Source organism: Hyposmocoma kahamanoa, unplaced genomic scaffold, assembly GCF_003589595.1.
Source record: "Hyposmocoma kahamanoa isolate Upper Pololo Valley unplaced genomic scaffold, ASM358959v1 100021, whole genome shotgun sequence".
NCBI lineage: Eukaryota > Metazoa > Arthropoda > Insecta > Lepidoptera > Cosmopterigidae > Hyposmocoma > Hyposmocoma kahamanoa.
This window is the reverse complement of record NW_020653200.1, coordinates 17,403,199-17,414,166: the sequence shown is the minus strand read 5'-3', so window position 1 is coordinate 17,414,166 and position 10,968 is coordinate 17,403,199. Positions and strand designations below refer to the sequence as shown.

At 38.1% G+C, this 10,968-nt stretch overlaps 1 protein-coding gene across 1 annotated transcript in view; it reads left to right on the top strand.

Moving 5' to 3' along the window:
- Window positions 1-10,961, top strand: part of LOC113235825 (glucose transporter type 1) — a gene marked incomplete at its 3' end in the record, with an annotated part of 131,549 nt that extends 120,588 nt beyond the window's left edge. The window contains exons 8-16 of the mRNA XM_026471772.1: window positions 2,649-2,744; window positions 3,287-3,447; window positions 4,239-4,363; window positions 6,940-7,110; window positions 7,544-7,680; window positions 8,033-8,191; window positions 8,549-8,761; window positions 10,544-10,747; window positions 10,833-10,961. Of these exons, the coding sequence (XP_026327557.1) occupies window positions 2,649-2,744; window positions 3,287-3,447; window positions 4,239-4,363; window positions 6,940-7,110; window positions 7,544-7,680; window positions 8,033-8,191; window positions 8,549-8,761; window positions 10,544-10,747; window positions 10,833-10,961 (1,395 nt within the window). The remainder of the gene's footprint in view (window positions 1-2,648; window positions 2,745-3,286; window positions 3,448-4,238; window positions 4,364-6,939; window positions 7,111-7,543; window positions 7,681-8,032; window positions 8,192-8,548; window positions 8,762-10,543; window positions 10,748-10,832) is intronic.
- Between the last annotated feature and the right edge of the window lie 7 nt (window positions 10,962-10,968).

The window sequence follows — 10,968 nt, the reverse complement described above, 5'->3', positions numbered from 1 at the left end:
GCGTGAGCAAAAAGTGGCATAAATGATTGTAATGTAGCATATTCCCGCGGTTACATCACTATTGTTACCTACTGGAATTTATCCGAGATTCTACAACTAACGAAGGAAACCAACACTAAGTTCTAACATTGATCGTTTATTGATCGGTTTACAATAAGTAATAAATGCACCTCTTAAGTATACTAGAATTACATGAACTACGCGGGGTTACTACCCTAACTAATATAGTGATGGCGGTGAGCTAAAAGGTCTGGTCACGCGCAGCAATTGTTTCCCCAACACAGGAGGTGGACAGGGGTGTATGTGAGTGTAAGGTGTAAGGTGTAAAGGGTATAAGGTATGCGAGGGTGAAGGGTGAGAGGACCCAGGAGACTGACAAGGGAGGATGGTCCCTACGGGGGGCGGAAGACGAGCAATTCGTACGGCCTGGGCACACCTTGGTCACGCGCTGCAATTATTCTGCAACAGCCCTCACCCGCTGGAGGTTCTTACCGTAGTAAGCTCCTCCAACGAGTGTTGCTTGCTCCAGCTAGCGGCCTTTTATAGCCTCGTCTTCGCTCACGACGCGCGCCTCGCGCGCGCCTCCCGCCCGCTGTCGCCTGCGCCGCTTGCGTCGGCATCGGTCCGCGGAACTTTCCACGGCACACGATCGGCCTAAATATTTTCACTTTACGCATCGGGAATAGCTGAACGGAGGAATATTTCTGAAATGCATTTCGTGTACAGAGAAGTTACCAATTACTCCTTGTCGAGTTTTGACTTAATGAACTGTATTTATTTTATCTTGACGTGGATTTTTCTCGTCGGTGTTATTACATAGGGAGTAGTAAAGTGTGATTAACCACATAGGTGATTAGTAACAAATCTTGATACGTCAGTAACAATTAGTGTAAGCAGTTTAGTAACACAATAACATGCACACGCACACGCGCCCGCACAAGCACACGCACACGCACACGCACACAACACACAACACACAACACACAACACACACACACACACACACACACACACACACACACACACACACACAAACACACACACACACACACATACACACACACACACACACATACACACACTAGAGAGTCTAAGCTTGAAGACTCCTAGTTGTTGAGATATCGATATTTGTTGGATCTCGCCTCTCTGTTAACCTAACTGAGTATATTCCATTTTAACTATTATATATAGTTACACGCTACATTTCATAATGGCTGGTGCTTTCATAATGGTACTATTGCAATTTCAATATTATTCAGAGAACTCGTAAAATCACACTTATGTACCGAGGTCAATGACTAAATGTTTATCCATGTGATTTACACAAAAAAATTAATTGATCTTGGATCATTTAACACTCATCATATAATATCATTATATTATACGTATAACAATTTCACTACCTACACTTTAAAAAAAGACTCAAAAGAGAGACACGAGGAGAATATATTCTTTATAATTGCCACAATTAAATTTGAAATATTAAATAAAAGTTGTTCGAATTTTTAACCGCTATTTAATGAACAGTATATATGTCAAATATGCAAAATAAATGTAATTGAATTGTACCAGTACCCCAGTAATGAAAAGGATGCATTGAAAAGTAACACCAAATCCAAGACCAAATCAAAACTCGAAATATTATTTAACACTCGAGTTTATTATCTATTATATTATCTTTGGACGGAAATTCGAAAAATGTGTGGTGTAGGTACGCGAACAAAATTAATTTTCCCTGAAAATTTATGTTTCAGTAATGCTATTGGTAACTTTACGATTAAAACTTAGTTGATATCTCATGAACTAAATTAGTCTCAGCAAAAGCAGAAATGAAATAGTCAACCATTACATAAACATAAATAATCATATACACGCAACGATTTCAATCTTTAGACAAAAACATTCACAGAAACTATCTATAATGTTCCAAAGAAAACACTATCAATAGTGATAGTTTTTTGTTTTAGAGTCGTATTCCAGAACTCTACTCAATGCTCAAGTCAGGATTTGAGCAGACTTGTGTATGATTTCAAGCACTGGAAGTCGTATTTCCAGTGCGTTCCACACGTGGCAAGATGGCAAGGACTTGAGTATGATTTCTAGTGCTTTGAATCATACTCTGGTCCTGACTTGAGCATTGAATAGAGTTCTAGAATACGACTCTTAGTGTTGAATTTTGTCAAAGAGTATTAGGCGGTCTAATCTCGTTCTCAGTCCGGCACATGCGTCCGTTCAACAATTCGCACCCCTCATGGAAGAATGACGTAAGTGGAGTTACGTCAAAAATGTTTAAGGGGTGCGAATTCTCTGACTGACTAATGACTTCTCCCTGTTTAGTTAAACGATCTTTTTGTACCATCTGCATTACGATTGTGACGCCACAAACCAGTATTGCCGTATGTAACCCTAAAAGTTTACAACTAAAATGCAATATTTTATAACGCTAAAAATTACAGCTATTTTTGAAAGCGTGTAATTTGGTTTTCTTTCTTTTCTTCTTTCACTATACTTTTTATTTGTTTAGTCTAATGTCTTTATTTTATAGGACGAGCTACAGAGGTGTTGCTTCGCGAGTGATGCTGGCGCCAAGAGAGTCAACATTACTTTATGGTTTATTTGACACACGCGCGTACCAATCTCTGTTGCAGGGCCTAACCTTCTTCCTGTCGTATGCAATCCTCGCGGCTGTACTGGGTATGCTGCAGTTCGGCTACAACACCGGAGTCATCAACGCGCCTGGCCGAGTCAGTACACTGCCTTCACGCACCATCATCAAACTTTCACGCTGCTCTCTCTCCACGAGGAGATCCATCTTCTTTTAGTTATCCGTTTGTAATTTTTTGTTTGAGTGGATTTACTTCACGATTTTGTTTATAGCTTTCCATTCATTTACCCGGCCTGGTGCAGATTCATTGACTTCTTTTCTCCCGCATACTTTTCATTAAACATTCACAATATCTTTTAGGATTACCAGAGGACTTACTCTTGCTTGATTTTCACTTGATGATGGGACTTAATCCGTGTTGAATTTATAGCTTTCTCTTATCCGTTCAATTTCAAGATAACCTTTCTGATTATTCGTAGATTTGGTCTTCTTCAAAGTAACTTTCTCCGCTAAAAGGTATTGTCAAAGACATTCATCATTCTTAATAAGCATGCAAGTACTTGAAAAGCTTTGATAAATAATCATCATACAATATTGATTGACCGCTAGAGGCATCACTTTGACTTATATTGCGTTTTGTATCAACCTATTGTCATAGAGGACATATATATGTTTGTGCAGAATATTGAGAACTTCATGAAGGACGTGTATAAAGATCGGTACGGGAAGGATATTCATGAGGACACGGTGAACCAACTGTACTCCATTGCTGTAAGCATCTTCGCGATTGGAGGCATGCTTGGCGGATTCTCGGGCGGCATGATTGCAAACCGTTTTGGGAGGTAAACATCACTACGAGGTGACATTTATTTGTTGAAATTTATTGAGACATCATTTTTAGTTTCTCTCTTCTTTTTTGTATTGATTACCCGACTCTGGTAGTGTAATATGGTGTACTATTCATTACATAAAAGATTTTTTTTTTTTCAATCTCGTATTTTTAGCCATTAATCCGATTTGTATAAATAACACCAGATTCTAGATAATCACAACTGTTGTTCGTACAATGAAATTTCTTCTCCAGATTAAATTAGTGCAGTTTGACGTGATGTTATCTCAAAGATATTGATCGGACTCTTATGAAGAAGCTTATCTTCTTCTGTTTGCAAATGATAACGAGATAGTTAATTTAACAACGTTTATATGAAAGTAACTACTTTCAAACCTGTTTGCACTACCCGTTACTTGCCCATTTTTAGCTCACAAGGTGCTTAAAATGTGTAAAATTTGAATGAAGCCTTTTGTTTATAGCATATACATTTTAATTTGACCGATCGTTCGATATAACAATTTAATTATACTGATTTGAAGTACTTCCTTACCAATCTTAAATCCTTCAATGAAAAACTGTGATTAAGTGGTATGGTAAAATTGATATGGCTTTCAACTTGGTACATCATAACATATTTTTCTTTGTTCTTATCCAATTTTACTATAGCCGAATATCGAAAAAAATATTTCAACAACACTGAGAGATAGGCGCATCTACTAAAATGTTACATGTCGTTCTAGTTAGTTAATTTTTACGGAACTAATAAGTACCTTGACTTATATTAACATTGACCGTAAACAGGAAAGGCGGACTGTTGTTGAACAACATTCTGGGTATCAGCGGAGCTAGTCTCATGGGTTTCACCAAGATCTCCCACTGCTACGAGATGCTTTTCTTCGGCAGGTTCATTATCGGCGTCAACTGCGGTGAGTTTTGATTAATAAGATCGAGCTTTATTATAGGTGGTACTTCTTTTCAACTAATCTAGTTGTCTTTATAAATAGAAATAAATAAATAGAAACTTACTAACTCACTGCGATAATAAAACCCGTTAGTATAATTTCTCAATTGAACTTCGATTACCGTGCCGGGCTATAACCCCTATCAATTTAAAAATGAAACTCTATTGTTAGCTTCGTTAAGATCATTATTTTTGCACCACTTTTACTTTCAACGATAAAACTGTAAATATGGCAGTTGAAGTGTAAACTAAAAAGAGAAAACAAAAACTCCATCCTGAAAATAGACGTTGTATTTCCGTAACACCGCGAGCAGTTTGTAAATTTCGCTATCTGAAAACCGACATACCACACAAGAATGAGATCTAATTCCGGAAAGGTGCAAAAGTAAAAGTTTCTCTCGCGTATCTGAATGGATTTATTTACCTCTGAACAAATTTTATACAACATTCTCAGTTTCTATAAATTGTTAACATCTATGTCAATAACTTCCGTAGGAAATATAGCATCTATAAATTTGATTTAGGAAGGTACTAATCGATACAAACTTTCGAAACGGACCTGAGGCTTAACTCTCTATTTCGAAAGTCAGTATGACTTTTGTTTGAATATCTGTCAATGCATATCTTGACATGCTGCGTCCTTACAAAGTCAAAGAAGTTAACACCAACCTAGCTGAAATTACTCGTCAGGAATTTCTTCCAATCAATGTTTCCAATACATGAACATAATAATTTGCCATTTAATATAAAAAAATATACTCATATAAAGGTGGAATTCGAGTTCGATGGAATCTACATATACTTAATCATGTTATATACATACATGGTACATATACATTATATTTTATTCTATTTTATTGATAACTGCCTCCGTGGCTGAACGGTTACCATAGTGGACTGCCATACAGAGGTCCCGGGTTCGATTCCCGGACCGGGAGAAATGTTTGTATGGCCTACATTTATTTCTCTCATGAGTTTAGGTGTAATTTGTGGCTGTCGATGTGAGTATCCATGGCACCCGCGATACAGGGTGTCTAGTGCGGGGCTATGAGTGTGTACGCGTTATTTGTTAATATATTATTTTACATAACACTAATGAAATTGTATGTTATATTTACTAAAAAAAAACACTTTTAACATTGAAATTAATTGCTATGCTCAAAATGATGCAAACAGGACAAACGTTTATATGCAATATATTGCTAAAACTGATATAATTGATAGACAGATGGACATTAATTTAGTCATAAACCTAGGTACGTTATTATGAATATTATAATTTATAAGTGTGGAAAGTAGCTTAGATACAATAGTATTTACTTTTGAATAAAATAAATGTGTAAATTAGTAGAGTGCTCATGTCTCATTGGTCACTTCTAATTCTAGGCAATCGAAACGTCTAAAAAGAAGAAGATTCACAAAAGTTTTGGAAAATATTGTGCATTTCAGTAATTGGGTACCTTTCCTCCTTCGCAAACGTAGTTACGGGTAAAAGAAACTGTGTACTTTTGATCAGAAGGACCGTTCGACTGTTGATCAGTTTGCATACCGTATATATGATAAATAAAGGAATACGAAAACCGTAAGCTTCATTGTAGCGTCTCGCAGGTCTGGTCAGGTGTTACGACGAAAAACAAAAAGAAATACAAGTAATAAATTCATAGTAAACAAATCTTTAAATTTAAATTCGTTTCGTGCCATTTCAAATGGCAGATTCTTTTTCTTCCGTTTACTTTAAACCTGCATTAACGTAAACGGTAAGAGTTTGTACCTAACTAACTACCAGCCTTTACTACGCTTTTCACAACGTTACCTTCCTTGAACGCGTTTATTGACGAACGTAACAAGTTATATTATTAAAGTTTCTTTTTAAAACCTACAAGTAATTTTGGTTATTATTTTAACCAAAAAGGATCTGGTAATTAATTGAGTTAAGTTCGATTAATTTAGATATTGTAATTACTCTTTACAAAGTTTTAGATAAACAAAATACGTAGATAGACGAGTACTAAAGCACTTTAATAAAATGATGGTCGGTATGAAACTGCAGAGGGGAACAAAACATCCATCGATGTGTAGTGTTACCCTAAAGGCAAATTTCCTAAAAAGCTGACAGATAAGTGTGTCTGTAGAAAATTGATTTAATATCTCACAACACAATTATATTGCGTGGGGTTAAAAACTTTCGTAAAAACGTCCATATAGATGTCAAATTATCTGTTACTTGAGAATCTGGTTATGTCGTTTGGTGAAAAGTTACTTTCAATAGGTTCCCTAGGTACGTAAAAATGCATATTTACTATGACTATGCCACTGTCTCGGAGATATTATAATTGATTGCGCCTAACAGTGTTTCTAACGTCAGACTCTATTAAGAACATTTTAGTATTCTCAATCACAACATTTAAGGACTGTACATTAAATTATACATGCGGATAATTCATCTTCAAAGCAGTCTAGATTACAATTGCCGAACTAAATTGCCCCGACGACAGCGGCTCATTAGTGTACGAAATTGAACACCTGTTTATTTCGATGCAGGACTGAACACCTCACTAGTGCCAATGTACATATCGGAGATCGCGCCACTCAACCTGCGCGGTGGGCTCGGCACGGTAAACCAGCTAGCTGTGACTGTGGGTTTACTGCTTTCACAGGTGCTCGGCATCGAACAGATTCTTGGCACCGATGAGGGCTGGCCCATTTTGTTGGGTACGTTTTGAACTTCTGCAATATCCCTAAAGATATAAATATAATCTATAACTTCATGATCATTGTAATCGCATATTTTTACCGCACCCTAAGTATCCCATTCATTTGACAATACTCACCCATTGTAGACATACCAAAAATAAGCGGCTACAGTAATCATGTAGTTAGGAAACAGGTTAGCAGGTCAGATCGATTGCGAATGTTCCGGACATTTTTCGACCACAGCATGCGTTTAATACATGATCGATCCGATTTGCTATCCTTCAATAACTATGTTCTGTGATGATCCCAGAGCACTCTTTTGATGCATAACAAATGAGTAATATGTACATGAAACAGCAAAAAATCCTTCCGGTTCTGAAAGTTTTATTACGTTACATGAAGACATGACACTTGAAGGGCGGATGTGATAAATGTGGCACTTGTGTGGTAGGATTGGCGGTTTGCCCAGCGGTGCTGCAGTTGCTATTGCTGCCGGCATGCCCGGAGTCACCGCGGTACCTGCTCATCACCCGTCAGTGGGAAGAAGAGGCACGACGCGCGCTTAGGAGGTTAAGAGCCAGCAACCAGGTAAGTTAAGCTTTGCCTCAACAGTACCTATCTCGGACAATGTCGGTTGAAGGTACCTACGCTGTTTATTTTGTGCAACTTTGCAGACTTCATAAGGTGTTAAGTAACTCATACGCTGTGGATACGAATTTTTGTTCACAAGCTCCATACACTGAACGCGACTAAACGGTGTCTACATCATTGTGTTATCAATTTTGTAATATGGAGACGGTGCCGAGTTCGTTGTGTGAACTGCCTTAATCTTCAAAGCATCGGTACTGCTTAGGTGTTACACGTAATTTGCAAAACTTTGCAAGGAAGCCCTTTAGACGGTTAAGACAGTGTAAACAGCATTGTGATGATGATGGGACAGGTGGAGGAGGACATCGAAGAGATGCGGGCTGAAGAACGTGCTCAGCAGGCAGAAGCATCGATTTCGATGCGCGAGCTGCTTTGCTCGCCCACACTGCGTGCACCACTGCTTATCGGCGTCGTTATGCAGTTGTCGCAGCAGCTCAGTGGCATCAATGCGGTAACCACTGCAATATACTTGTATGGTTTTAGTACTGCGTAAGACCTGGGACAGTTGATCGTGGTGCCTGATAGACCGACGACCTGGTGGCGGTCGAGACTGCCTGGAAGAGAAAGGTACAGAACTTGTAATTAATATGAGGCATATGTCCAGGAGAGGACATGGCATAAAGAGACCGAACAACTTACTCAACAGACAATGAATTCGTTCATGGGTCATACCTGAGTAATGATCGGAAAAGTATCAAAATTTAGAAAACACATTATGTAACATATGTATAAAGAAAAGTCACATGAATTGAAAGGTTTTTTACTTTCGTTCACTTTTCGATTAAGATTCACATAGTACATTGTTCAGGTGTTCTACTACTCAACATCACTGTTTACATCATCGGGGCTGACGGAAGAGTCGGCGAAGTTTGCAACGATGGGGATCGGTGCAATCATGGTTGGGATGACCTTGGTCTCTCTCCCCTTGATGGATCGCACCGGAAGACGTACGCTGCACCTCTACGGCCTGGGAGGAATGTTCATCTTCTCCATTTTCATCACTATTTCTTTCCTCATAAAGGTGTGTCTTATAAAATATCCACGAATTGCTACTTTTTAATAATATTGCCCACAGAAAACGTCACACTTAAGTTACCTTTTCGTTAGCAGTGACCCCGTTAGCAGTGACTCTTTTGAAAATTACCTAATGGGCAATAGTTATTAATAAGTAACGGTTTCTTTTTATATTAAAAAAAATACTTTAGTTGATCAATAAGTGCATACAGTGGTATTAGGATTGAGTGTTCCACTACGAACGTCTAAAGTACCAAGTTCGAGTTATTTAAGACTCTTTAATTGAAAAGTTTGTTGGATGATTTTATAGTTATTGATGAATAATGAATTTTTTTCTGAAAACACTAAAGTATAAAAGTCCTTCAATAAAATTACAATAGTACTTATTATACTTAAGAGTATTATATATCAAATCTAAAAGTAAACTAGACAGCTACGATATTTATCTAAAATAAAATAGTAATAAACGGTCATAGACTATATGTAGGCAATTCAAAAAGATAAACATTAAAAAGTGAACATTGGTACATAAATGCAAATTGTAACAGAAAGGAGAAAAGTGTTTGTCTAAATAGGTCCCTTAAGAATAAGAGGTGTTCTTTCTTAGCAATTTCAACCAATGTTCTAAGTCTTCTTTGCTTAAGAAAGTAATATTAGAATAAATAATAGGACAAAGGAGTCAAACACTTGAACTATATTGAGTCTTTGGCTTCTTTGCGGCTCTTCGCAAACAGTTATTTAATTGAATAAAGAGTTTGTTTAGTGCCCACTTTTAGTAACCGCTTAAGCACGCTTTTACATTGCTTTACTCTGTCACTCTAAGACCCACTACTATTTGTCATCTCTTAATTTATTATACTTTTTGTGTCTTGGACTTTTGAATCCCACCTTACATTTACATAATAAGGATGTGAGAAAACGAAAGACACGCGCAATAAAAAACAATACTTATTTGTGGAGCCCTGTATCATCTCATAGTACCTTTGAAGTGCATGCACTGCATCACGATTCGTTATCTCACGTGATCACTTTTATTTGCTTGGCTTCGCTCCCATCCCTATCAACCCACACTCCCCCCCCCCCCCCAATACGGCTTTCCTGTTTCCGAAACCGGACTCTCGGTAGGCCAGCGCTGTATATAAAAAAGAAATAAATTCTCAAATATAATAGGTACATCACTCACAGCACTGAACACTTTTTTTTACCACTTGACACGAGAAGAAGACTCGAGGATCAGAGCTAAAGCACGCGAAAGAAGCGAGACACAAACGCTGTTCAGAACCAGATGGCACTTTCACTATAGCATAAGCAGTCAGCGCTTGACAATGTGGTTGGAGTCAGTTCCCTGACCAGTATATACGAACAGTCACCTCCAAAGCGATAGGTTACAATATCTGCGCTGGCTAGACTTAAACCCATTTACACAACTAGCACATGAATTTCCCTATCGCCCTCGGAGGGTCTATCAATATATAGGTATCAGGGAAAAAACATCAACGACATTATCAAGCACTATACAGCTAACAGACGGGAATGATACTACACGCTCGGCACTTGGTGTGGAGGATACAAATCCATATTAAATACTTCATTTGCAATACTGCAGCACTGGATCAACCAGGTCGACACACTCACATAGACCGACAGCCTTTGGGATATGCTTTGTTCAAACACAGAGAATATTTATCGTGTGTGATGTGCGTTTATGTTTGCAATTTATTTCATCCGGTCGGCGACGGGAAAGAACGTGGTTGCTATCCCCTGATAGGAGTTTTTCGGGTATGTGCAGGAAATGATAGATTGGATGAGCTACCTGTCAGTGGTGTCCACGCTGAGTTTCGTGGTTTTCTTCGCTGTGGGCCCCGGCTCGATCCCGTGGCTCATCACCGCCGAGCTGTTTTCACAGGGACCGCGACCCAGCGCAATGGCCATCGCAGTTTTAGTTAATTGGTTAGCCAATTTCATCGTTGGAATCGGCTTTCCTAGCATGAAGGTAACTAACTGTTATTCGAATTTAAGTTCATTAGTCAAAATTTTAATAATGTGAACATTTCACCTTTTTAATTTTCATTTTGCAGGCACTATTGGAAAACTATACATTCCTGCCTTTTAGTGTATTCCTTGCAATTTTTTGGATATTTACGTACAAAAAAGTTCCTGAAACCAAAAATAAAACCTTCGAGGAGATATTGGCACTGTTCCGGAATTCGAATG